Source organism: Callospermophilus lateralis, chromosome 14 (genome assembly GCF_048772815.1).
Source record: "Callospermophilus lateralis isolate mCalLat2 chromosome 14, mCalLat2.hap1, whole genome shotgun sequence".
In the NCBI taxonomy this organism is placed as follows: domain Eukaryota; kingdom Metazoa; phylum Chordata; class Mammalia; order Rodentia; family Sciuridae; genus Callospermophilus; species Callospermophilus lateralis.
In genome coordinates, this window is record NC_135318.1 from 28,949,488 (window position 1) to 28,977,470 (window position 27,983).

General features: G+C 44.0%; 1 protein-coding gene across 3 annotated transcripts; it reads right to left on the reverse strand.

The window, feature by feature from the left end:
* Positions 1-4,006: 4,006 nt before the first annotated feature.
* Cdc42ep3 (CDC42 effector protein 3) lies at positions 4,007-27,954 on the reverse strand. Of its 3 annotated transcripts, none has more exons than XM_076833570.2 (2): positions 27,716-27,954; positions 4,007-6,032 (listed from the first exon to the last, which is right to left on the reverse strand). In XM_076833570.2, exon 2 carries the CDS (start codon positions 5,794-5,796, stop codon positions 5,032-5,034), a length of 765 nt encoding a protein of 254 aa, XP_076689685.1. In that variant the 5' UTR covers positions 5,797-6,032; positions 27,716-27,954; the 3' UTR covers positions 4,007-5,031. The 3 variants fall into 3 exon arrangements, with proteins under 3 accessions (XP_076689685.1, XP_076689684.1, XP_076689686.1); XM_076833569.2 differs by lacking the exon at positions 27,716-27,954 and adding an exon at positions 26,690-26,933; XM_076833571.2 differs by lacking the exon at positions 27,716-27,954 and adding an exon at positions 26,542-26,605.
* Positions 27,955-27,983: the final 29 nt, after the last annotated feature.

Sequence of the window (27,983 nt, forward strand, 5' to 3'; positions counted from 1 at the left end):
AGTATCTCAAATGCTTTGTTTGCTGGAATTTCCAAGACCCAAAATGTAATGGAAGGATCTGTCCACCATTTTTGAGGGTATTTGTAGTATAAATGTTGGGGACCTTTTGCTATGGTGAGATGAGCATTTTCCTGACATGCCCTGTAGGGTAAGGGGTCATCCTGGAAGTGAATGTGGTCCTCCCTGTGGGGTGGACCATCCAGAAATCACTCCTGGGAAGAAGATGGACCTCCTAAGTCCAGGACTTCTGCCTTTCTCTGGGCCTCAGTTTGGTGAGTCTGAATTTAAGGAATTTGAGAGAACTTTAGGGGACATTTGCTTCTACCCTGTTGAGTTGGTTTTCCTGTTGCATTAGCTAGAATCTCTGACTCTCTCACGTTCTGGAGGCCCAGTTTAGAAAAAGAATTCTCAGCTAAGACTCTTCAATGATATTTGGATCCTCCTTATTATTTTCTGAGGAGCTTTCTCTCTTGGTCCTGAGGATATTGGGTCAGAGAAGCCAGTCCTGAAAAAGATGGGTTGAGAAGGGTGTGAGGAATTTCCTGGAGGAACAGCAGCCTAAGAGTGTTCAAGCCCTGGGACAGTAATAAGAACTTGTTCCATCTGGAGGGGTGCCTCTCATTTCATTGTCATCATGAATGACTTCCTGGACTCTCATGTCAGCCTCACTAGTGGTGTCCCTACTCTAGCCTTCAGTTCACAGAATATGCACTATGGACAGGGCATGAGCTTTCCCAGGACGGCGGCTAATTTTATATGATCATTTAACCCTGGGAATCAGCTATTTGATTTCAGAGTCTTTTCTTCTTCCACTAAAGGGTCTTCTCTGGAGTGGGAACAGTATTTCATGCCCAGAAGTGAGCATTTTTAAATACCAATTCTAGGTGGGGTAGAGACCCTATTAGGATGGGAGTGTATCCTTTTGTTTGCTCATGATCTCCTTCCTCCTAAGAATGTCCCTCTCATTAAAAAATTTCATGGGTATCCCAAGGTCCTCTTCGGGTCCTTCTTTGGCACGAAGCTGCCCCTGGTATCTCCCTCCCCAGAACTCACAGCTTTTTCTCCAGTGTTCCTTTTGGCAATGAATCACGCACATGTTTTGTGACATATTCCAGTAATGATTTTATGGTGAGCATAATACACAATTCACTTATTCAGCGTTGCTAATTTTGATGTATGGCAGACATCTCTGCATGATGAATCTCTGGAATATTAACTCTACTCTGCACGATGGCTTTGATTTGGGCAGATGTTTTTATCTTTCACCCGTGTCAATCTGCTTTCCATGAAGGGAATTTGGCTGACCTTCAAAGGATGATTACTGACTTCCATTGAAAGCCAATGGAAGTGACATCATTATCGAATTTTTTTAAAGTAAAAATGGAAGATAATTAAATGCAGCACAGTAGTTGTAAAACAGATTTCATCGTTACATATCACTTCATAAAGCAAGCATAATTCCTGGTCCTCCACATGACATTCTTTGGAGCATTTTACCACAGAATGATGACTCCCTGACAACTCAAGCAGGAAATATTTAGACCTACTTGTGCTAAGAATAAGGTGAAAATTAAACATTCTCAGAAAGTTCGCTGGATGAAATAGTGTACCATTAGAATAAACCACATGCTGCTCTAGGTATAGTCAGATGAAACAAATGTGTTAAATCTACCAGGGGGACTTTTCTTCTTTAGAAAATAAATGTATTGCTCAGACAGTACCAATACATTAATGTGTGAGAACAGTTTTGTTATTATGGCTATCCTGAAACTCAAATAGCCAAACAGCCTGAAGGCTACTTATGCAGCCCAATGGTGGCTTATCATTTGACATTTAGAAACCTTTCTCATTTTGCTGGATCTGGTCCAAAAGTGTGGGTGGGAACACAGAGCAACATCCTATTTACATGGCTTACGGACCTAAGGCAGGGGAACGAGTTTTTTACTCACAATCTGGGGGAATAATTCTAAAATCTGAGAATTTTATCTGAGACTAGCTAGGTTGCTAACTTAATTACCAAAGGAGATATTCTTACTAGAGAAATATCAAATTACCATGTTCTATTGTTTATATATTTCACAGTAAAATGATCCAGTCTCGCCTGGCTGTATAGTAGGAGGGTTAGAATCGTTATCTAATGTATACTTTAATGTATACTCTTCTAAAATATTTATCAAGTTCATTCAGGGACTCCTACCTTTCCTCCATTCTATGATTCAAGTGTTTTCAGGGAGCCTTCAGAAAAAAAGGCAGCTTGCAGTAATATAAAAAAATGACTAGACTCTAATTCTGGAGAGTCAGCTTCTTTTTTTCTGTTCAACCAATTTAGTCCTGTGTGCTTGCAGATAGTGCTACTGGCTCACAGAAATGTGATAATTAATGACTTTATATTTAAGAAGGGCTTAGTAGCTTAGTACTCTGATATGTGGACCTTTTCAAGCAGATGATTTTAGGCAGAAATAACATAGCTTGTCATTTGTTAGGCCTTAAGTTCAGTAAAAAGTTCAGCCCTAAGAATTTTGCCTACCTTAACAACAAAGGTCCCTCCCTCTCTGTGTGAATTGCATGCATCTTTACTGGTTGTTGGGTCACAGGAAGCTTGCCATTCTCTTTCAGTTTGCAAATAAAGTGCATCTTAGATTTCCTTATCTTTAAACAAGTGAAGATAAATTAGGTTAAAAGTGGAAGAATGTTCAGGGGTTGAGAACATCAATTCAGCTCTTGGCAGGTGTGAGTCTAAAAGGCTTCTTTGTAAAACAGAAAGTTACCACCAGTTGTGCACCTGCTCCCTAGAAAAGGGACCAGGGATCAAAGGCTGCCTTAGGAGAACTAACTGAATATATGTTGGAAGTGGTTTTGTTTCTTCTTCCTAATAGGTGGCATGTCTGTGCACCTAACAGGAGACAGTGTGTGTGACTGGGCTTGGAGAAAGTAAAATGGCTAACCACATGCACTTAGACAGTGGCAAACAAACTCAGTACCAGCAGAGATGTTCTGCGTGGTTTGTGGTTGCGAGAGGCAGCAGAGAAAATGCAGAGACCTTGTTCTCCTCTTACATAACAGTTGACCTTTTCCTGCAACAGATAAAGAGTATAACAAGAGTCTGAATATGATCAATAATAATTAAGATAGGGGAGGGGTGGAAGGAGCCTTGTTAACACTAACTACAAATTCTGAGCTCATCAGACTTAGCCTCACTGACAAAATTTAGAAGAGGTTGAGAAGTCTATTGGGAACTGGGAACTGGACGTAGTGGGGTATGGTCCAATAGCAAAGGAACACTGGGAAGCTGTGGGGTAAAGACATACAGTTGGAAAGCACTCAATGCTCCGGGGAATGTTTCCTCCTCTCCTTGGTTAGTTGCCCTCAGTGCATCCCACCCACAGTTCAAAAGTTATTTCAGGTGATCAGATAATAAAAGTTCAAGAACTCCAAGCCTGGGGAAAGAATCACTGAGATGGTTGGGAGGGGAAGACCTTTCAGGGATACATCTCACGGAGAAATAGAAGTTTCTGAGAGAGAACTGGCAATTATTGTGTGCAAGTATTTTCTTTGGCAGGGAAGGAGTAGTTGACAAGACAAGAATCTGTGTTTCCAGTTCTTGTTTCCTTAATCAAGACCCTCAGGGCATCTCAGAGGCTTAGGTAAAGGGAGGTCTCTCTACTGCCTTCCTTGAGGACAAATCTTTATCCTACAGGATGAGATGGTTTTGTAAGAATCTGCTGTGGAGGGTGTTCAAGGGAGGAGATGCACTGAAATGAGCACTGAGAAACTGATAATAATAATAAAAAAATTCTGATCTCACATGTTCATTTCTCCTAAAATTGAGGGCAGGTGCTTCAGAATCTCAAGCCTTAGGGAATTAATCAAAATTACAGAACGGATGGAAATAATTTCTTACCTTGTTTTAAAGGTTCAGGAACCTTTCAGAGAAGGAATTTTCCTAGCTGGACTTAAAGAAAATATTCTTATTCTCTTATGTTCTTGTTTATTATAAACAAGCAAATTCATTTTAACATTTACTCTTTATTGTGTTGTATGAAGTACCTAGGTAATGCAAGTATGTACTGTACTAAAATACTCATATTTCCAAATAGCATTACGTGGTGTAGCCCACAGTCTCTGTAGAAGCATCATGAGTAACCTGTGCCTTTACACTTTAAAATCCGTTGTTGGCTGCTGTTAGAAGTATGGTAACAGATGAAGAAAAAAAAAAAAAAGCCAAGAATGAATATGCTTGTCTAAACTCACACATACACAGCTTACAATGGAACCCTAATGGAAACAAGTCAATTGACATTTGATGTGTTATCTATAAAATGTAGACTCTGCAATAAAAAGCCAAAGGCACATAAAAATATATTTTAACTTTAAAAATAACTTAGTTACAGTAATACCTTGCTTGTGTCTTACCAACATGTAGCTGACAGTCAAAATTTTGCAATATAGATATAATATATAAGGGATATATAAGAACTACAAGAAAATCCCCCAAACCCATAAAATTGCTCAAATGTGAAAACAGAGAAAAGTCTTAACACTGGAGAATTTGCTATCATGAGCCCAAACAATATCATATACAAAAGAGTCTAGAAAAAAAGGCTTAGGTGTTAAAATTTTGACTTTCTCTTAACTCATAAACTGTTGGAGTACTGTGAAGTTTCTTAGTGTGACTTGCTCAGCTCTCCATAGCTAGTGCCAATCCTGGCCAAGGCAGATTTCTTATGCGTCTGCAAACCAAAAAAAATGTTAGCTGAACATCAATCAGCAGTGCCCGCCAAAAATGGGTTCTGACTCATTTCCTCTTTTTGCCAGGACAGGGTTTTTGTTGTTGCTTTTTCTAAACTGTTTTTGCAAACAGGGCATAACAGGTAAAAAAATATTTTGTAGGAACAATTATTTTAGAAAACGCATCAGGTAACTGCAAAAAAACAGCCAGGGAAGCTCTTCTCTTCAACTGTGGTTAGCTGAGTTTCTGTTTTTTGTTTATTTTGGTACCTTTCACCCCAAAGGAAAAGAGCTGGCATCCTGTTACTTATTTTTATCCATGACATTCAGCACCTCATCCAAAAGCGAGGGCCCAAGATCCAGCTGGAGGGAGAGAAGGGAACCTGTGAGGTCAGAGAGGGACTCCTGGGATTTGGTCTTTCCCTTCACCTGCTCGCATGGGGAGGGATGGTCAAACATGTCCTCGGCCGGCCAGTCAGCATACTGTTCGGACAGGCTAGAGGAGTGGCTGTCCCTGCCCTGGCTGGACTGCGATGCTGAGCCACTGGAGCCCCACGAGGCGTCTCCCTGGTGGATGGTCCCATTCTCCAGCACACGGCTTTTCTCCTGAGCTTTCTCCTCCAGGACGGGTTCACAGCTGAGCCTGGGCAGCTTCGGTGGCCCAAAGGACTCCTGTTTGGAATTAAATGTCACCGGTGACAATAAGGGCAACATAAGAGCTTGGGACCCTCCGATGGTGGGGAGGGAGATGGCGTTTTTGAGCACTGGGGAGGGCGTTTCTGTGAACACGGAGTCCGAGGTGCTGTTGGCCCGGAAGAACTCGTAGTGCGCGGGGAGCTGGCCCGAGCGGGCCTTCTCCTGGTTGCCAGGCAGAAGCTCGTAGTTCCCCTGAAGGAAGGAAATGTCCCCGAAGACGTCGTGCTGGCCCTCTTTGCCGATGTGAATGGTGTGGCGAAAGTCTCCCAGGGGGGGACTAATCATATCAGGAGACAAGATGTCCCTCAGCTTGAACTTCTTCCCTTTCTTGTTGTTGGCAGCTTTAAGGTAGATCGGGGTCTTGGCTGGCATTTTGGAATTTGAGAATGTCTATTTCACAAAAGGGGAAAGGGGCCACTTTCTGCACAGATGTTCAACGTTCCCCCAAAGTCCTTCTGGCTAGGAACTGTCACATTATTTTCCTTGAGTGGCTCAGAAGTGGCTCTGAAATGAGATGGGGTCCGAGACACCTGGTTGAGCTCACGGCCACGTGGGGCTTCCTGGAGAGTGGGTTACATCATCCAATCCCTTCCAGGGCGAGGAGAGACCTGGAGAAGAAACCAAAGTGGTTTTAATCTTTGGATGCTTCAGGGTTCACTCTGGCCAGTACACAATGGCAGGGCCACTTTCCACCTACAGCCCAACTTTATCTTGTTTCCTTCCTCTAAGCAGGATAACAACTTTAAACCTTAGTAAGGGATTTATTAATTTCAGTTGACTTAGTTTCCTGAAAACAGGAAAAAAAAAAAAAGAGAATGAAGGACTTAAAAACTGTAAAACTATGACATTAATGCCTTGGTAAATTAATTTTTTAGTTATACATAATATTAGGCTTCATTTGACCTAATTATGAAAGCAGGGAATATAATTTGCCCTAATTCAGTCCCCAATACTTCCCATTTCCCTTTTCTCTTCCTCCCCCTGTTCCCTTCCCTCTACCCTACTGATCTTTCTGCTATTTATAGTTCTTCTTTTTTCTTTTTTTCACTAGTGTTTTCCAGATATACATAAAGGTGAGATTTACTGTGGAATATCCACATGTATACATAGGAAGGTTAGGTCAGATTCATACCACTGTTCTTCCCTTTTCCATCCCTCGTCTTTGTCCCCTCAATCCCCTTCCTCTATTCCACTGATCTCTCTTCTATTTTGGACATATTTAAATATGGCTATGGACACAATTTTCTGAACATGTCTAAGATTTTAGTCCTTTCCTTCTATTCTAAGAAGAAAGTCTATGACGATGAAACTTATTAAGTATATTTTCTTTTTTGTGCTTTGGTGTATGCACAGTAGCAAAGCTGACAGTACTTTTTTTTGTTGAGTTCTGTATATAAATAAAACTAATGCAATCAAATAAACAGTCTAACAGGAAAGAGGCTGTATTACGGTTTGGACATGAGGTAAACCCCTCCACCAAAAGCTCATATCAGGCAATAGAGCAATATTCAGAGGTGAAATGATCAGATTTTAAGAGCTGAAACCTATTCGGTGGAGCAGTTCATTTGCTGGATTAATCATCTGAAGGCTGTACTGCATGACAAGTGGGGCCTGGCTGGAGTAAGAAGGTCACCAGGGGCATGACTTTGGGGTTTATATTTTGTCCCTGATACCTCTCTCTCTCTTTGCTTCCCAGCTGCCATGAGCTGAGTAACGTCCCTCTGCCATGCCCTTCCACCAAGGGGTTCTGCCTCACCTCAGCCCCAGAGCAAGAGAGACAACTGACCACAGACTGAACCTCTGAAACTGTGAGCCCAAATCAACTTTTCCGCCTCTACGCTGTTCCTGTCAGGTATTTTGGTCATGTTAACAAAAAGCTAACACAAACTGAAGTGTTAGTGACAATGACTATTATGTAGGTGTCCAATAAAATCTTCTTAAGATGCATTCCTATAGATGAGAAAATGGAAATTAGAAGAAAAAAAATGACCCTTTTTCAATAATATAATCAAAAGAGCTAGAGTTGGAATCAAGCTGTGGCAGAGTACTGAGCTGACAAGGATTTGAGGATTTGAAGATATTTTGAGGTGGAAAGAACAAAACTGCTCCATTTCAAAGAAAATAAAAACCATTGTGATTATATAAAATAGACTGGGCCTTCACTTGGGAATATTCTGAAACATTATTGGTAAGGCTTGGCTCTCTCCCTGGGGTAGGAATAATTCTCAGCAAACCCTGTGATCTGCCTGCTGATATTAATGCCTCTGTGGGTAGAACCTATGACTTCTTTCTGTACAAAATAGTATGGTAAAGGAGATATGCCATGCCCCAGTTAGGTTACAATGAGAAGAACCTATCTGAGCTGATGGGAGAGAGACCACCATTGTTGATTTTGAAGTAAGCTGTCGTGCTATGACAGGCCCATTAGATGAATTCTGACAATGATACTACAGAACATGTCATTCCCAAGTCAAGTGTCAGATGAGACATAGCCCTGGCCCACAGAAACTGTAAGATAACATGAGATAACAAATAGGGGCTGTTATAAGCCACTAGGTCTGTAGTAATTTGTTACCAGCATAGAAAACACAATCTCCCTGGCCATACAACATGATAAGATTAGAAGAGAAGAGCTACATGAAGGCTTTGGGGGATGTCAGGCCTTCATTTACTGAAGAGAAACTCTTATCTCTTGAAAATAATCTTCCGACTCTTCAGCTGCCTCAGTTGACATGGAGAGGCTAAATTCTTCTCCATCTTTGTTGCAACTTCTCCCATATGGCTTTCCAGTCTTGGCAGCAGAGCCTGCCAATAAATACTCCGAGGGGTTGGTTAGATGGTGGCTTGAAGAGAGCCACATTTGTTTTGTAGCAGCTGGAGGCTGTCTGCATCTGCTCCATATTTCTTTCCTTTCAGCAAGAGTTTTAAATTGACTTGCCAGTGGCAGGTGACAAGAACGGTGCTCCACCACCCACTGGCAAAGGTAACAACTAGCTCTGTTAGGAAAGTGGCCTGCCCAGGGTGCAGCAGGCTGTCCAACAACTAGGCCTGAGAAGGCTGAGCTTGATGAGCTAGACACCCAGTCCCAGCGTGGCTCTGGGTGTGCAGAGGCCCTGGTAGCAGCAGGAACGTATGCTCCCACTCTGAATGGGCTGACCACAGAGCTGCCAAACAAGACAGGATCATAGCCCTGGTGTTAGTTTTAGCTCTGATTTGGGTCTTGTCCCAGTAACACAAGTTGAGACCTTGGGTCTTCCTGCTAAAACATCAGAACTTCCTGCCTGTTTAAATGCTCAATACTGGGTCTCAACCTAGGGTTCCTGGTACCACTGTCCTGCTCTCTGGGCACAGGATGGATGACTGCCTGCAGGAGCCAAGACTGCAGAAGGTGGTGCAGCTCTGAAGAACAGCTGCGTATGGGAGCCGTGGTCCTCAGCACACAAGGCTGGACGCAGCTGCTGTGGAGACACTGCGACTCAGGGCCACACAAGGGCTGCTTGTGGCCAGCTGGTGAAGCTGGGTTACTCAAGGCTGGGACCTGGGAGAGGAGTTTCCAAATAAGTTTTTAAAAATCCCATGACTATGTAGCCAGAGAGCAGTTCTTTGCCCCTCTGCTTGGGTCACTCACACCAGACGAGGGGATGAGCTCTGCAGCCCTCCAGGCAGAGGCTCCTGCAGCTTAGCAAGAGTTGCATTTTATGTTAGTGGCAGGAAGACAAAGGCTAGAGGGAAATGGCTGAAAGCAAAGGAAAAGGTAAGAGAGCTTAGAAGCTGTAGGTGGTGATTCTACAGAGTTTTTTCTTTCTTTTCTTTTCCTTCTTCTTCTTTTTTTTTTTTTTTTTGGACTACTTTCCATAGTTTTTACTGCCTGACTTCTAGGCTTCTAGGACTTTAAAAATAATAATTTATATTTAATGTCTACTCTGTGCCATTCCTAAGAGCTCCCAAATACATCTGAAGTTTAAAAAAAAAAAAAAAAAAAAGGAATTCTGAGCAAATATGTCAGGCTTGCAACTTTAAATGAGTTGATGTCTGTGATGTTGCGGAAGCATCTGGGAGCTCTGACCTAGTCCCACTCTATCTTATCTGCTATCTGTCCTCCTCTCAGCTGGAGGCACCCAGTCTTCATCTTAGGAGAGGCGATCCAGTGCTGATGTCTCTTACTGACCACTTCCCCCTCTCCTTCCTAAACACTCTAGGCTCCCAGCTTATCAGCCAGTGGACGCCTACAAAGCTTGATGAGTTTTCCTCTTTTCCTTTCCAAGATGACTGTTCTTTTAACACCACCTCTGCCATGGCTTATGCAGCAACCTAATGAGGTGGCTTATCCACTAGTAAAAGGGACAGATCCTGGAGAGGGCATGTCAGTCTCGCAGGATCCAGCAGCACCTTTGTATGACAGAGCAGCCTGGAAGTCAGGCACTGTTCCAACCTTTGATGTGGAACCCAGGAGGATGCTGTTTCTAGTATATTAATTTCCTGATTTTACAAATGAGACACTACTGAGGCACAAAAGTCAAGTCATCCTGCCAAGGTCACATGCTATCAAGCACTAAGCCAGGAGGCTGGGCTCTGGAGTTTAAGATCTTGACCTGTCATTGAATGAGCACACTCTCTGAGAATTCAATCAGCCCAAATCATGAAGGGGTCACATTTCAAAGCCTGTTTAAGACACAACTGTGTGGCAATGCACTGGGCTGATGAGGACCAGGAACCCTCCTCCCCTGCCACACACTGACAGCAGAAGCATGAACAGGTCCAACTTCAATGGAAGACAGTTTGGCAATATCTATAAAAACTGCCAATCATGTACTTTCCGATCCCAGATTCCCTAATAGGGACTTATTCCACTTACATATATGGGGAAAAAAGTACAGAGTGTTCAAACCAGCACAGTTTATAACAGCCGAGAGATGGAAACAACCTAACTGTCCACCTTCAGAGGGCTGGTTAAATAAACTAAGTATATCCATGCAAAGGAATACTAATTACATCTCATTAAACGATGAAGTTTTTAACATGTACCAATGACAAGAAACCAAAGATGCGCATCTTCAAAGGAATAAAAAGGTGCAAAACTATGTAAATATATTTGCTCTGGGTGGTATGTTTATACAATATTTCTGGAAGCATACATAAGAAGTTAATAATGGTGATGACTGCTCTCAGGGGAAGTGGATGGAAAGGAATGAGGGTGAAAAACAAAGTTTTCAGGCTATATCTTTTTATGATTTTGGATTTTCAAATCATTTGAATGAATTGACTACTTAATAATAAAAAATGCAGGGGCCTCAGATTATACTCTTTTGGAAAGCCTGTTTTACACATGGTACTTAGGTCCTACAAAGGCTGTGGAACTTAAGATTTATGGATCAGAACACCAACATTTCTACAAGAAAATGTGTTCAAAAGCAAAACAGGCATGATAGTGTATAGACATGAAGCCCTCCCAGGAGGGCTGAGCCTCCTGTCATGCAGGCTTGGCAAAGGGTCAGGCCACTTCTTCCCATTGTGATCAGGCCTTTGCTGAAGAGTGGCGTTGAATGATATTGTGCAAAGTGGGAAAAGATTGCAGAAGGAAAATGAGAAAAGCCAAGAGGCAGGAGAGCACAGGATGCTGGAGGAATGGCAGGGCATCCTCACCGAGGGAGGACAGGCAGGTGGAGTTGCTGAGGCTCAGGGCACAGGTCTCAGCTTGGGAGGTGGCTAGTGACACAGATGGTCACTCATACTCAGGCCTTCCCCTTTCCAACTCCATTGCTTTCCTGCAGCGAGGGCTCCCTTTTTCTCCCTGCAATTCACTTTTGTGCATCTCCAGCTTTCTTTAGTCATCATTCTTCTACTCTTGTTCTCTTCCCTGAATCTTAAAAAGTCAGACAGAAAGAAAGGTTCCTATGCATAGCCCTTTCTCAAAAGCCCCGCCCTTGTCCCTGAAATCTGAACTCTCCATAATTGCTAATCCCTGTCTCCTAGTTCTTAGATCATGCTTTGCTTCTTTTTCCCCACTTAGATGGACACTCGAGATAATACTCTTTGGAAATTTAGATTCCTTTGAAAACAAACACTTCAGTTCCTGGGCACTGGAGAGGAAAGCCTTGCCAACCACAAGGCCCAGCTCCCCAGGGAGTCACTTGGCGTCCTCTCGAGGTGAGAATGCCCAGCAGATGGATATGGGATGCAGAGTCCAGCTGGGAATGGACATACTCCCATTTACAGGTATCTGTGAGAAATCCAAGGTGTCAAGACACAAAGAACCCCAGAGGAATATAGAGCCACCCTCTTATTTTTCTTTGTGGTGCCAGGGAACAAACCCAGGGCCTCATGCCTGCTCAGCAAGGGCTCTTCCATTAAACTACATTGCCAGCCCAAAGCCACACTTTTGATAAAGAAGGTAGACAGCTGAATGGTCACTACTCAGTAGGCTGGACAATTTTAGGTACTTGTGACTGCCTTTAGTATAAATGGCAGCAATAGTAGAAATAATCACAGTAACAATAATTATATGAAGGAAAAATAATCCTGAAGCAGAACTTTGCTTCATTTCTCTATCATCCTTTTGGCAAATAAAATAATTACTTTAGATACCAAAACAGAGCAACAACTAAGAAGGGGAAAGCAAGGGGTTATGAAAAAAAATAACACAGACTGAAAAATCAGTTCCTGAATTACTCAGAGTTGACTGTATTGGCAGCTCACAGGGCTCTGAAAAGAACAAAGAGTTTGGGATTAAAAAAAAAAAATCCTATTTATTTTAAGAAAAGAATGTTTGATTTTTTCTACTAATTGTTTTTAGATGAATTCTTAAGAGAGAAAGGGTACAAAAAATTTCATGCATCCTGCAAAACAGGTTGCTCTGTTAATTTAAAACACACATGTGTGAAAACAGGGGCAGGTGGGGTGAGCAGGGTGCCACTGCCCCAAGGGACCGGAGGCCCTTTTCCTTTCTGCTTCTTGCAGGAAGTGAGCCGCATTCCACGCCCCTCTGGCTTAGCTGTCACATCCTTCAAGGTCATCCCAACTTCTGATCATGTTTCCCTTTGCCTCAGCACAGCGTCTGTGTACTTCTCCTTCCAGCACCTGGCCACCGTCATCAGCATTCAGACAAAAATACGAAAGTTATTCCTCTTTCCTGTCTGAATCAACAGTCCTAGGGAAGAACTATGACTCAGGCAAGCAACCTCCAATGCCTCCCCACCTCCATCTTTGGGGCATTTCTCTGCTGCCCACCAGGGAAAGAAGATAATTATTTCACTGTACTCAAACACTGGACAACCGAATTGGGCCCTGAGCTTCACACTTTAGAAGGGACAAAGGCCACCTGGAACATGTTCCTACAAGTTCTAAGGAGGGCAGCTGGGAACACATGAGAAGAAGTGGAAAGAATACTATAACAGCTTAATGAAAACTAATAGAGAGGGAAAATTAATCCTTAGGGATCTAAAGGATTCATTTAATCGTAATGGAAAAGGGATTAACTTGTTCTGGGAGGCCCTAGGGTTACTAAGCAGAAACTACAAGGAAACCGACTGTTTCTTGAAAGATGGAGTGGGCTGCTAGGAGCATGAGCTGAGGATCTTTGTAGGAGAGGAGCAGTTCCCTGGAACCCCCCATACTGCAGGAAGGGTGGTATTCACCCTCTTTACAAAAGCACTATCACTGCTAATTTACATATGGTTCCATGTCACATTCCCTCATGAACACTCACAGACTTCCCTGGAAAAAGCTTTCTGTTTGAACATGGCTATGCTTTACTAATACAGCGATGACCGCCAACCTTTGGTATCAGAAACACGAAAGTATTGCTACAATGTGGGCATTCGTGCCAATCCTTCTGCAAACCTCTGTAGGAGGGTTTCTCTAAATCAGAAAAAGAATTTCAAAACTCGGGGGGGGGGGGGAGCATAGTATTAGAAATTTGACATTAAACTGAACTGAAAATCCAAGACAGAAATCAGTGTAACCAGAGAACACCCAGTCAACAGCATCCTACAGGACATGCTTTTCATACTTCTAGTCTGTTCCACTCCGCCCGTTTGGAAAGATAAGATGGCTTTTCTATTTTTAGATTCTTATCCTCTCCCCAAAGCATCTAAACTGAGGACAGACCTATGTGTTCAAAACTGTGAAGCTCCATTAACTGAGTTCCCAGCACTGAGCCCCGCCATTCAGATCTCAGGGTGAGCAGGATGTATTTCACGGACCCTCTCAGAAAGCCTGATACATCTCACCTTCAACTATTCAAAAATGGACAGATGTTGATGATTCAGCTACAGCTAGTATTTACTTTCCTTTTACAACCCTGACTCTATAGAGACCCACGAATACCATATGGGAGACTCACTGCTGATGAGTACACTCCTCACGTTTATAGGATCTAATTGTACTATTTGAAAGAACTTGTAGAAGCAAAATTGGATGACAGAACGTCCACCTCTCAAAGTACCAACACTTTTTGAAGAGAGGCCATTAGAGCCTTTTTGCCTATAAAAAATGAGTTATTGGGGAGGACTCAAAAGGGACATTGATCCCTGACAGTTATAATGAGGCAGGCGTAGGGCAGGTTCTTTCCTGCTGGGTTCTTTGTGCATGACTGGCTTTACATGGGACTCTGCCTCAGGGCTGGTCAGAAGTGCCGAGACAAGTGCTCCAGGCTTTTGTTTGGTGGGTAGGAATCTACTAAGGTCACTGCTGTGAAATGCTTCTGTGCTTTCCTAACTGATGGATCCTATTTGGTCCAGTGCCACTAAAAAGTCAATATCAATACAGGAATAACCTTATTCACTCTAAACTGCTCAAAAGCAAAAAACTTTGGAAGCTGCTTAGTTGCTCATATAAAAACAGACATTTAAGTCAGCAATCATTCTGTGCAAAATTCCACTTCTAACAATAGTAACGTCAAATGATCCAAAATGACAAGTTGACAAATTCAGAGTATGGTCTCTTGGTCCGTGCCACCTGAGATAGCCATGTTCCTAGTCCTTTGCCTTTATGCACATTCTCAGATTTTGGCCCTCTGAACACTCTTATTTCCCTACTGGGATGAGGGACAGATATGGGATTTTCATGCTCTTCCCCCCATCCTGCTAGGGTCCTCTACGATCATCCATGCTTCTTAGATGGGCTGAAACATGGCTTCTTTCTCTGCATTACACCAGCGCCAGGTGTCTTTGTAATTTGGTGGTGATCATCGTATTCTAAACCACTTCCACGACAGACCTCCCTGTGTTAGCTGTATACATGTCCATACACACATATTTCTAGCTAGGCCAAAAGCTCTTCTGTAAGCATGGACTGGGTCTTTCTCCTCCTTTTGGCTCCCACAACACACGGCATGCAGTGAAGTTCAAATTTGGAATTGTTAAACCCATCATGTTAGCTCTTCCATCACAAGACGCAGGTTGATTTGCTCCCAATACAGATCTATAGAGGCTCCCTAAAAAGCAAATTCGAAATACTTGGTTCTGTAAAGAATCTCCATATGTGAAGAGTAATGGCTAAAATTTGAGTGCTTCCTCCAGGTCAGGCAGGTATTATCTCTTGCTATACAGAAAAGAGACTTCTAAGGAAATAGTTTCAGATTAAGCCCACATCTCAGGTTCATCAGACAAAATGTGGGGGAGCTAGGATTTCAGCCACAGCTGCACTTTAACCACTGCAGGCCTGATAATCTGAAAACTGCCAACGAAGAAAACCTATTCTGAAATCTGACCGTGTGAAGAGGAACGATGAATTCATATCTCAACATCAAGGAGAGACAGAGATGCTAACCTGACCTCCCCAGAAACCAGAAGCAAGTAAAAAGGGTCCTAGACACTTGCTGCTCCAGCCTCCACTCACTAGGACTTCTCAGTATTTTTGCTATTGTCAAAAACAATCTCAGAAGGAATTTGACTTTGTGTTAAAGGTCAAAAGATTAAAATTTTAAACCAATAAAAAGCCCTCTGAGCCTCAAGGAAAAAAAAACAAACATCCTGTTCTTAGAAAATATTGTTAAGTGCTATTAATTTTTTTCCCAGAGGAAGCACATGCATGTGACAGAGTGCGATCAATCACACAGCTTTGACCAGGAACAATGACTCCCTTCCCTCACTTTGGACACTTCCCTCCTAACTTTCTAAAACTAAGAACCCTGTGTTCCTTATAGGGAATGTCCTCCTGCCTTCTTACCATCCGCCACTACACACATCTTCCAGGACCTGCTTCGCTCACTTCCTTCCTGAAGTCTCTAATTCCCCTAGGGACACCAGGCTTGCTGATGCCTTGCTTGGAGGTTTTCTTGGGCTATGTAACACTTACGTGATTTGTTATTTTCCTGTTTTGTGATTTTTATGTCTAGTATGTCTAGGTAGATGGGAGGGACTGAAAGAAAAGGGTAAGCAACGGTGCCGTACATGACAGCTTCTGTTGATACAAACCGCCCCTAGCACTTTTTGGGTTTGGAATACAGAAGACTCTCAAATTTAACTGAATAAGCCTTTTTAGGTTTCCTTCTGCCCTCTCTTGAGTCAAGGATCCATAAACAACAGTGGGCAAGTCAAGTCTGGCCCCTTGCCTGTTTTTGTAAGTAGCTTTATTAGAACATATTCATGGCCATTCATTTATGGATTGTCTGTCGCTTGGTGGTTCTCAACTGAGCATGATTCCCACATCCCTTCCCCGGTGACATCTGGTAATGTCTGGAGACATTTTTGATTCCATGACAGGAGGCGCTTCTGGCATTTTGTGGGTACATTTTGTAGGAATGTTGCTAAACATTCCTACAATGCCTAGGATGGTCCCTAGAACAGTAATCTGGGGTCAAATCTCAGTGGTGCTGAGACTGAGAAGTTCCAGCATAGTTGCTTTTGCCCTACAAGGTCAAAGTTGAGTATCTGGGATATGGATTGCATGTGGCTCTCCAAACCTAAATATTGACCAATTACAAAAAAAAAAAAGTTTAAGCCCTGCTTTAGATGTTGGTATTTTTTTCATAAAAATGAGTTGGAGGGCTATCCATCTTCCTGCAATCATAGCCAGCATGTGTATTCAACTACCACTTCTAATGGTGACTTCCAAATTTGAACTTCAGCCCACACATGTCTGCTTCAGTCTAGACCAGTGCTACTCAAAGTGCGTCCATGGACTAGGGCCAGACCATGACAACATAAGTAAAAATACCTATATAAACTTTTGACATTGCCTAACAATCAAACATCATCAGTAAACTGCCCCCTCCACTCACTGAAGAGGCTACTGGCAAACCTGGGAGCTAAGTGTTGTTGGGCTTGTGTGGGAAGTACCTGTGGCCCACACTGTACACTCAACTGTGCACAGTATCATTATACAATAGATTGGAAATTGAAACAAACAACAAAATGAAAAATAGTGGCCCTTCTCAGACAGTTTGAGAAGCTCTGGACTTTCCCCCTTTGGTGTTTTAGACTCTTCCACTTTGCTTCCCTTAGACACTCCATTTTTATTCTTTCTGCCTGCCTCCAACACTTTCGTCTCTTGAACAATGGCGGAAATCATCCAACTGCAAAACCTAGTTGTCATTCCAACTCTTTCCCCTGCCTCATTTTCCCAATCAAGTCCTGTCATCTGTGTCTTCAGTTTAGCTGGACTGCTGTCTCTCCTTGTCCATCCTCCCTGTCTCTACCTGCCTCCTGGCCCTCACCATCTGCTGCACGAGGATATTTGCCTCCCTGCCTGTCTCCCTGTACCCAGCCCCCCACTACTTTATCTTCCAAACTACACCAGGTGAGCTATGTAGAATTCTCAAGTCACCTTGTCACTGTCTACTTAGAACCCTTCAGGGACAGACCTGCCCTGAAAATCTGGGGCACTGGCCACCCAGCAGCAATACCTCCTGCCAGCCCACAAGGCCTCCTGAACTCCCAGCGCCAAGTGCATACCTTACACCTACCAATTACCACAGGGTTCTGACTGTTCACCTGACCATCTCCTCCGCTCAGCTGTCATCTGGGAGAGAACTAGAACTTCATAGTAGGTGCTAAATAAATGTTTGTGGAATGAACGAGCAGGTCAGAAAGCATGAAACAGATGCTGTGATTCTCTTCCTCATCAACCCTCTCCGACCTGCTGAAAACGTAAGGTGAAGTTTATCTGTAACTTCTACAGGGAAAAAAAGTCGTTTAACAAAGCACTCCCACCTCTTTTGTTATGGCAAAAGCTCTTGTTCATTTTTACTCTCTTGTAAGACATTTTAAGTCTTCTTCTGTCATGCAAGGTAATAATTTAACAGTGTATCAATGCAAGCCAGAGTATTTCTACATGATGGTACAGATCTTTGGGATTAGGGCAAATATTTGTGGACATGCTGTTTAAATGGGAAATGACTTTATCCATGACTGCAATGTGCAAACAGTGTCTTAGTCAAGACTCAAGGAAAATCTGACAAAACAGTCCCCTGCATGATTCTGATCCCCTGGTTATAGTCAAGTCATACTTGAAGAATGACACCCTGGAGAAACAATGGGCTTGCTCTCCTGCCATTTCCTTTCAAAAGGAAGTGGGTTGGGGGGAACTTGGCTAATGCAGCCTAAAATGTATTAGGAAATCTCAAGAAACTACAATGGACATTCTATAGAAAAGGGAAGCCCAAGGCAGAGCAATAATCACAGGAAAGGACTTCACACTGTAGGAGTCCAGATTTCCAGAGCCTGAGGAGTAAGTAACATCCTAAGGTCTTACAAATCTTTGCCTGCTGATCATAGAAACATTTTCTAGAACCTCTGGAAATCTATAGTTATTTAAGCAATACACATAGACAAATGATTTGATTTCTAGAGAGACAATTGCCAGGTATCACATTCATCTTCAGTGAAACTGTGTGGTTCCAGCAGAGGAAATAAATGTTATGTAGGCACTGATAAGAAGTTCACTCAGCATGCAGGGAACTGCTAGAGGGTAGATTACATAGCAAATGCTGAGTTTAGCAAAGCATGAGAAGAATCTTATCCATAGGTCAACTGACTTGAAAGACACAGCAGATGCTCTTATCATGGATAACATGGGACTCCTGGGGAGCCTCCATGTGCTAGTGACAAAAGGGGGTCCAAAATTACCTTGATGGACTTGAGTAGGGCAAGATGAAGTCCACGAGAATAAACTGAGCTAACAACAAGTCAGAAATCCTGTGACTGGGTTGAAGTTAATTCTATAATCACACGAATGTGGCAGGATGTGGCTGGCAGTTCTTATGAAAACCGACCTGGGCATTCTGTTCACTGCAAGCTGTGAGCCAACAGTGTGAGGCGGTGGCTGGAAGCTGCAGCCCTCAGAGCGTCCCTGCACAGACCACACAGCACGGATCCTGCCACACCCAGCACGTCTGAAACTCATAAGGAACCCACCTTACAAGGAGCTCTGGAAGCCAGTACCCACCAGAGGAAGGCAGCTAGGTGGCACAAGTAGAGTGACAGCAGATGGAACTGGTGGTGGGTGAGAAGAAAGAAAACTGATAACACCTGACAAGCTGTTAGGTGACAGTTACAGCTACAGAGTCCCAAAGAAGGAACTAGTCATGTGATTAGGATGATCAGGAAGCCAGGTGGGGCTCAGTAAGGAAGCAGTGTGAAGCAGCATGAGTTAGCAGCCCAAGGAGTGAGAGAGAGGCCATCTCAGGAAGTTGTGGCTAAGTCTCAGATGGCAGCTGGGATCCCTGAGGTGAGGGGTGGAGGGAGGGAAGGAGGAGCTTGAGAGAGCACTCCTGGGGACATCCTCTGGCCCAGGGTCTTCATTTAAAGGGGCAGCCCCTGGTCTGCACATGCTTACACAAAGAGAATGGTAAAAACTATATATTCATTTGTGCTCAAGATTTATTTATATTTAATATCAGAGACAAAGTATTTTAGGATAGTGGTTCTTCACACTCTATTCAGTGTCCCTTGGACTCAAGGAAAGCACTTCTGGAACAGTGGTGAAGGGATGGAAGAGCGAGGAGGGTGGGGCTGACCTCTGTTGCCTTTAGCCAAAGACAAGTTACTATTTGCTGGAACAGTGGGCTGAACACTTTCTTTCTTTCCTTGCCTAAAAAAATGTTGGAAAGAGAACCAGGTTAAGAAAAGATTCTTGCTTCATGCTTCATGTCAGTAAAACTCTTAGGGCCTCAATTTTTTCATGTCAAAATGGAAGAGTAGGGCTGAGATAAAGTCCCTTTCAGCTATGAAATGTTAGGATCCTGTAGTTCTAAACATGTGTAGAAACATCAGGCTTCTAAGGAATTTCAAAGAAAAAAATATAATCTATTTAATGAAAGTAAGACTATCCTAAGTATCAAAATATTTTTTTCTAGCTATAATTTTCATCATCCCTTCTCATGCTTCCTGGTAGTAACCTAAGGGTGCCAAGTGGTGGCAGGGACTTCCTCTGGGAACCTCAGGCTCCTCATCTGTAAAGCAGAAAGATGAATGGCAGACATCTTCTTAGGAACAGAAAATAAGGTGCTTGGCAAAAAGCCCAAATCAATGGGGGTGGGGGATAGTTATTATTAGTAACTACTAAAAAAAAAAAAAATCAAAAACAACAAAAAACACAAAACACTGGAGCTGTTGAAGGAATAAGAGGAGCTGGAAACTCGCTGTGGAAGTTTCTTCTAAACTTCTTTCTTTTAGACCTTGGGGTCTGTTCACCTACTGGACTGTTTAATTATAATGTGAACAACTCCCAAATGTTCTGGTTCTAATTCTATACCTCAGGAAAAAAAAATATCGAACTCGAAGAAGTCCTTGCTTTATTCTACCTGCCTTGGCCCTGAGATCTGCCTGCAGGATAGCATCAGAAGCAGCACCTTCCCCCAGGTGAGCCCCTGGCCTAACACTCTCACCAGGAATACAGAGCAGAACCACTGACATCCATGCATGCTAAACTTACTAGGAGGCCAAAACGCAACTATATTTCAGAAGACATTTCATTTCTTGTGAGCAAGAACTGTTTCCCAGTGCTGTGACATGTATACAGGGAGTCATGTGGCTCTAGCTGGTTCACCCAGTGAGATGTGGCTTCCATGTCCCTTCACCCACCCCAGCCTGGTCACCCATGTATTCATTTGACAACAAACTCACTGAGGGCCTATCAAGCACTGGAAGTATGGAAAGACAGAGGACAAATAAGCACACCCACAGGTAAATGCTCATAGTGGAGACTGGTGAGAGGTCTAGGCCAGCACTAGGAAATACAATCACAATCACCCCTGGGGCACAGGAAACCCTGATAGAGATGGCAACTGCTCAGTTGTGAAGATGAGAAGGAAACAATTTCCACAGTACCCTTGGATGACCGTTACCAGAAGAACCAAATGAGGGGGGTTCCTGCCCTCGAATATTTTGTAGCCTAGGAAGAAATGATTTTACTACAGCCCAAATTAAATAAGCCAGGTAAAGGATAACAATTCTTGACTTAACTAAGAGAAGATGATGAGATAGGAAGGATTGAATAAATGGGTAGGACTAGACTGTCTACTTTTTCATTAGGTTCTTTTGTAAAACAGAAGAATACCAAGATAAAGTAGGTTCAGTCCCTGTTTCCCAGGTGCTCCAATTAGGCAGCTACATGAGTCAACCAGTGACCACTGTAAACATAATAAGTGTCACAATAGAAGGCATGAGATCCTATAGCAATGCCACAGATAATGAAAAAGAGAATTTGAAGTATAGAAATTGAGAGCTTGGGGCATAGAGAATCCTGAGATACTCCATCTCTTCTCTCCCATTTCACAGATGAGAAGATGGAGCTGACCCAGACAAGGAGAGGGATTTGCCTATGACTAGCTGGTCACTCAAAAGCATGGAGCCTCATCTCCTGCTGGGATGAAATCAATGTTTTGAGTCTGAATTGACCCGAGGCAAAGAGAAGTTTTAAAATAAATAAATAAAATAATTAAAAGGGTAAGAAATCAAACACATTCCAAAACAGTAAAACCACATTTTACCAAATGTGCCTTTGCTTGTTTTAAAAATGTGTGTAGCCTAAATGATGATGATGTGTTTGAATAGGTCTCTTTCAACTAAATACATGACAGTGATCTATCATTGGCATGATGGTGTCTACAAGTCTGACCTTCAAGTTGTCACCAGAACATGACTGATTCCCAAATGTGTAGGCTGTCTAAATAGAGGTCTGCCTTTGAAGTTCCCTGCCTTCCAGTCTGCTCAGGCTGCTCTGCAGAGAACTCCACTGGTCTGTTTTCCAAGCTTTCACATTATTATTAGTAATGATAGTGCTGCTAAGAGGTACCGCAGATCCTGGCTGATTGGATTCTAGAGCACCAAATGCCTCAAGTTAAAGGTGAAGAAAGACTCTGAAAGGTCAATTACACCATTTGGGTCAAACTAAGACTACTATCAGAAAGCTACGTTTTCTGATTTTCATGTCTTTTGATTGTTCTCAGACCAGCCTACAGTTGCTCTGGGGGCAAAACAACTGGAGAAACTCTGGATGCCATCTCCATGTTGAGATTCACAGTGCATACTGCCATGATAAATGCTTTGAAAACTCTTGCAGAAAAGGGCCTTCACCAAACTGGTTTCCCACAGAACCCGCTTCTGATGCTAGTCGAGTCTCAATTTATTCAAGCAGTGGTGCCCCATTATCTAAATGCAGGCTGGTGACCACTGCCACACTTACAACAAAGAGCTAAAAGCTAGAAAGCAAATCCTATCTTTCTCAAAATAGCAAATCATTTCCAAATCACTGACAATCCTTTATTTTTAACATTTTAAGTTTGGGATTCAAGAGTTCTACTATTAATGCATGACTTAGGCAAGCAGTAAGAACCAAGTGAACACTAGTTTGGAACTCACTGACTTGACTACTTAGAAACAGTAATTTTTAAAATATTGAGTGTCATGCTTCATAGTAGAAAACTGTAGAGTTAAATTTTTAAAACTGCCTCTCCAAAAGAAGTTCTGTCAGACTCAGTTCATTTTCATGCAACTCTGGTAAAACTTGGCATTGAACTATATGAAAAGGCCAAAGAAGGAATTTTCTTAAGAAAGGATCTACCTGATTATTGCTATAGAACTGTTTGGCTACTTATTCATTAGAGTTTTGGGGGGTGTAGTTTTCTTTTATAGAGTAAAGGGAAGGGGAAGGAAAAGAGAAGGTTCTAAATGGAAGAGGATAGCTCCAGACCTATTGCTTTTGGTTTGGGGGCAACCTGTCCCTTCCAGAACCTCTACTGCAGTCTGCACAAGCCCCTGCGCAGGTTTTCAGTTCATCACAAACTCAGAGCATCAAAGGTGATGAAGGCCAGGGGGCTGTACAAGGCACACTCCTCCCAAAGCCTCCTTGCTCTATCTTCCACACCAGAAGTTTATCTAGCAGCACGCAGGGCATGTGCAGAACTGTTACCAATCCCCCTTCCGCCCAGAATGGAGACCAGTGCCTTCCTGCCCAGCCTCCTTGTGGTTCCTGCCTTGTCCTTAGCTCCAGGACAATATCATGACCACACATGCGCTCAGCATCCCAAGTGCTGGGGACTGCAGGGTCAGGCCTCATGGATATGGTGGCTGTCCAGACTTGGCCATTGGACCTCCAACCCCCAACTCTGAAGCAAAGACAGAGACCTACTTTTTTCCTGGCTGCTGAAATTCCCTGTCCCTGGCTGTGGCCTGGCTTGCTTTCTCATTCCAGAGTCCTACATTTTTTACCTAGTAAATCTCTTCATTCATTGTATAAACTGCTTGTGTCCACTTTGGCAGTTTTGTGCTGGATCTGCAGTAGACCACTGTTGTCTTATGTATGGGACTGGACCATCTCTAATAAAATACTTTATGCTGTATTCCCTGAGGATGGCAATTATTGTCATTTTCCTTTGTGGGGTGACACTGTGAGATAGAAAGTAATATAAAATGAGTTCCTTGCCAGAGGCCAAAAGCTATAGCAATAATCAGATTTAGTAGCTTCCCTGGTGCCGGGGATATGGTATCAATACAAGGTCAAATCTACATGATTTCAAACTTGACTTTGCTACTTACTTAGCTGTGTGACCTTGGCTAAGTTACTGAACTGTCCTGAGCCTGTAGTCTCATCAGGAAAAGAAGCACTATACCATCTATTTCGAAAAATGTTAAATGGGAGAAACAGTGTCAAGTCCTTAGTAAAACAACAGAAACAACAATGAAACATCATGGTTGTGCCCCTACTCTAGGCCTGACACTGTTCTGATTACATTATGTTATTCAACTCCTTTAATCCTCAGGGTGATATTATCATAATTTTTACTACTGATAAACTGAGATACACAAGCTAAGGAGCTTGCCCAAAGACACATAAATATTAAGTATCAGAAACAGGCCCTCTACCCAGGCAGTCTGACCTACATTATCTAATAACTTTATGGTTCTTTCTCATCCCTTTAACTCAAAGAGCTGTGGACTTTCATGTAGAATTACCCACTCATGCAAGCACACAATGTGTTGTTAAACTGCATGTACATGTGTAGGTATGTTCCTTGCTGTATAACTTTAGGCAAGTTATGTACCCCATCTGTTCTCAGTCTCTACAATGTAAAATTGGAATATTAACAGTTCTTTTTTTATAGAATGATTGTTGGCAATAAATGAGTTCGTCAAATAAAGGGCTAAGATGACCTCTTGGCACTTAGGACGAGCCTCATGGAGAAAGTACTTTTAACATCAAAAGCAATGAACAAAGTGGTGTATTAGGAGAATATTCCGGCTTCCAAGGTTGGTAGAGATTTTGTGGCTGGCTGAATCTACTAGTTTCAGATGGCTATACTTGTTCTCTGATAAACATACTGCACTTAAAATAGATTTTAAGCTCTTATTCAATCAATGAAAAGAAAAACAGATCCACAGGATTCTGGTTAAAAAAAAAATTAGATGGGGCCTATATGAAATCAACTGAAAGAACAAGCCTATGTAATTGTTTTTTTTTCAAAAAAAAAAAAAAAAAATCAGAGCAGTCTTCCCAGAGGCTTTTAGGTTGTGAATTGTGTTCCACCCACAGGATAAATGCTATGGCTAATGGGCAAAGAGCTTGTGAAAATTTTATGGCTTGCTAAAAATCTTTGGGTGATATAGGTTAAAGTATCTTTATCCCCAACACTGTTGAATACCAGGAATTTTATAAGTGAAAAAGGGCAGCTTTTGTGAACATGTTGGACATAAAACAAAACACCACATTAAAGGAAAAGCTGGAGAGCAGACAGGGCAAACTAGCTCAGGGGAGCCTTTGTGCATTTGTTGTACGGCTTTGTATTTATGCATCTTGCATCACATTTAAATTTGCAATAAAAAGCAAAAAGAAAAAAAAGTATTTCGTATTACTCTAGCTGCCTTTACATGTCCTACTGAGATACAAAACAGAATTTTAGTGCTCAGAATGATTCAGGGGGAGTTCATCTTAATTCATGTCTGTTGGGGCTGCTACAGCCTCAGCACCATGTTCCAATCATGGAATTCATAATGTAAATCTCTAGCAGATGACACCACTGCAAAACAGAAACTGCCATGGACCCAGAAATGCATTCAAAATTTTCCTCTAAAGTTCTTATCTGTGAGCCAGGGGGCAGGGACTTTGGTAGTCCAGTTTTATGTGATGGATAGATAAAGCCTACCTTGGAAGACTTGGTGAAGGACTTTTAACTGTTCTTTAAATACAGAAAATGATCTTTATCAGGCCAGGGATGTAGCTAAGTACTGGAGTGTTTGCCTGGCATGTGCCAGGCCCTGGGTTCCACCCTTAGCACTATAAAAAGAAATGATCTTTATCAGTTATTTCACATGTGACAGTGCTAAACATTTCACAACTGCCCCACCTTATTTCTGAGTGCTTTATTTGGGAAAGGGTTTAGCTGCCAGTAAAAGCCCATACAAATTATAGGTGGTCTCAAAGGGATTTCTGGAACTATCCAGAAAAAGAAGTTACATTTCCTAGTTGTTAGATTGAAGGATCTTTTATAAGTTAGTATATTCCATGTATTTTAAATCAACTTAGGGATACCTCTGATACATCCTGGATGCTTCCTGGTGAGGCTTTTCTTCCCTATGATGTTTAGGTTAAGTCTCTCAGGCTGTCTTTGCCATTAAAGCAGGGACATCTGCTTCACTCCTCATTTTTTTTTTTTTTTTTTCCTTTTTTCAAAGGCAGCACCTCCAAGAAACTCTGGGATACTGTGAGAACTAAGAGCTGGGGGATGGGGAAGGAATCTGTCTCCCTAACACATTCATCAGCTCCCTCCCCAGAGCCCCCTACACACTCAGTACACAGCAGCCCACTCTCCCAAATACCCAGGACTGGAAAGATTCATGTTGCAGTACCCTCCTGACATTCCTCTTCCCGCCTTCATTTTAATTCACTCACTTAAAAAAAAAAAAAAAAAGGAAAATGTAATTACTTGACTGTCAGCCTGGGCTGCACTCTGGGGCTTTTACTCCTTTCAACACAGCTGTGCTCCCGGCTTTGATGCTGCTGTCCACGAAGCCTGTCCCAGCCATAGCCCAGCTCTCGGTAATGTAACATTCAAGTGCATATTTATTTTTAAACTGACCTCTCCTAGACTGTACTGTATAAAGGAGATCCTGCCAAAAAAATATGCTACTTTCTATTTATAAGATGAAACACATGCCTCCCAAAGGCGAGAGGGGGATGGAGTATAATAATTCATAACGAAAAAATGACTGGCCAGATCCATTCGTCCTCACATGTCTGATACTTGTCTGTGTCAAGACAGTTTCAAGGAGAAAGAAAAAAAAAAAATCTTGTAAACGCTTCAGCTGTTCAGAAACCATAGTCAGGGGGAAAAAAATCAACTGCCAGATCGACAGGTTGGAGCCCCAGCAACAATGCCCTCCGTAAAGAGTGGGGAGCGCAACCGGGAGGGGGGTGGCGATGCCACAGCAGGTCTGCACAGTGCACCCATGTGGGGCCCTGATGCAAATCCACAACGCGAGGGGCGCGGTAGCCAAGTACGGTTTATTCTCAGATGGAAAAATGCAACGCACGCCCAGAACGGTTCTGTCAATAGCTTGGAGGGTGCAGTGAAGCCGCACAGCCCCACCCTGAAAAGTGATAGGCATAAATGGTGGAGCCCAGCGTCCTGGTTGCGCTGCCCGACCCCCCTCCAGGTTTGCCTTCTGTCCCCTTTGGTACCTCGGACACCAGATCAGCAGGCGAAGCCCTTGATATTCCCGCTCCCTGCAGGTTTCCAAGTCTAACACCAGCGCGTGCCGGAAGCAACCACGGCAGCGGGTCGGAAAGACTCAGGTAGAGAAGGAGCCCAGGGCTGGCACCGACTCACCAGCAGCCGCCAAGGATCCAGCCGCTACCACCGGGCCAGCCGGCCGGCACCGACGCCCGCCGCGGCGCACGCAGTGCCTGCCGGTGCGCGCAGATCCAGTGGGTCGGCCCTCTCGGCGCCGGCTCACAGCATTATCCGCTCGGGGACGTTGTGAAGACTCCCCAGGTTGGCGTCCAGGCTGGCCCTGCCGGGGCCCCGCCGCTCCTCTACGCAGCTCCGCGCCGCTGGGCCGCGGTCGAAGAAGGTGCGAACCAGACTGAGCACTCGGCAGCCAGCCCCGAGCCCCGAACCTGCAGGAGGCGGGGCGGCGCGGGGCGGGGCCGGGAGCGCGGGGCGGACCGGCCGGGGCGGGGCGGAGGGCGCGGGCGCCGGCTGGCCCTCCCGCCGCAGTACCTGTACCACGGCCCCCGGCCGCCTGGCGCAAGCGCAGGGGTCAGCAGCGGCGGCGGGGCTGGTGGGCCCTCGGAGGACAATGGGAGCCCATTGTTCTCTTTCCTCTGCCACCTCCCGAGATGTGGCTTTCTCGGAGGAGAAGCCTCTTTCTGCTCCCCGGGCACAAAGAAAGATCGCGGGACGCTCGGTTCCAAGAGGGTCCCGAGGTGATGCGGTCCGTATTGTGCTCGAAGACAAAAGGACTCCCCCCGCCCGCGGGACACTCGCGCTAAACCTCGTGTTCCCACCTCTGCCGATCCCACCAAGCCAACCTAGCCGTGCCAGGCTTCGGCGCGGCGGGCGGGCAGCCGAGGCTGGGGGAAGGGGAGCGGTGCCACCTGACTGCGCCGCTCTAGCCGGCCACAGTTCCCGGGGCCTTTCGCTGCCGGGGCTCGTGGGAGAAGGGGAGGGTCGCGTTCTGTCAATTTCCACTTTGCTCCGCTCGCAGCTGCAGCTAAAACCCGGAGAGCGGATCTGGCTCCCTGGAGACGCCAGGGCTCCGGGCTGGAATAGTGGGCGCGCGAAGAAACGCAGACGCTGCAGGTTTTTCCTGTCCAGAGGGCCGCGTTTCCTCTTTCCCTCAAAGAGGTTTACCTAAAGCTGAGGAGGCGGGTGGCGTCTGCCCCAGATGCACCGTGGGGCGCTAGTGGCGCAGCTGCGGGGCCGCGAGCATAGAATTCCGCCTATGGAGACACCTGCGCCCGTCGGTCATTCCGGCCGCCCGCGCAGCACGTCCCGCCGCTCCGCCCTGGGGCTGGAGGGTGAACCCGGTGAATTAATGTTAATTTTCTTAATCGGCCTCCGTCTTTTCCTCTGCGATTCGTCCGCCTAGGGAAGGACTCAGAGGCAGGAAAGGGAGGCG

What these genes read in the sequence shown, in the direction of transcription:
- Cdc42ep3 (XM_076833570.2), bottom strand. Translation starts at nt 5,796, where the DNA reads ATGCCAGCCAAGACCCCGATCTACCTTAAAGCTGCCAACAACAAGAAA.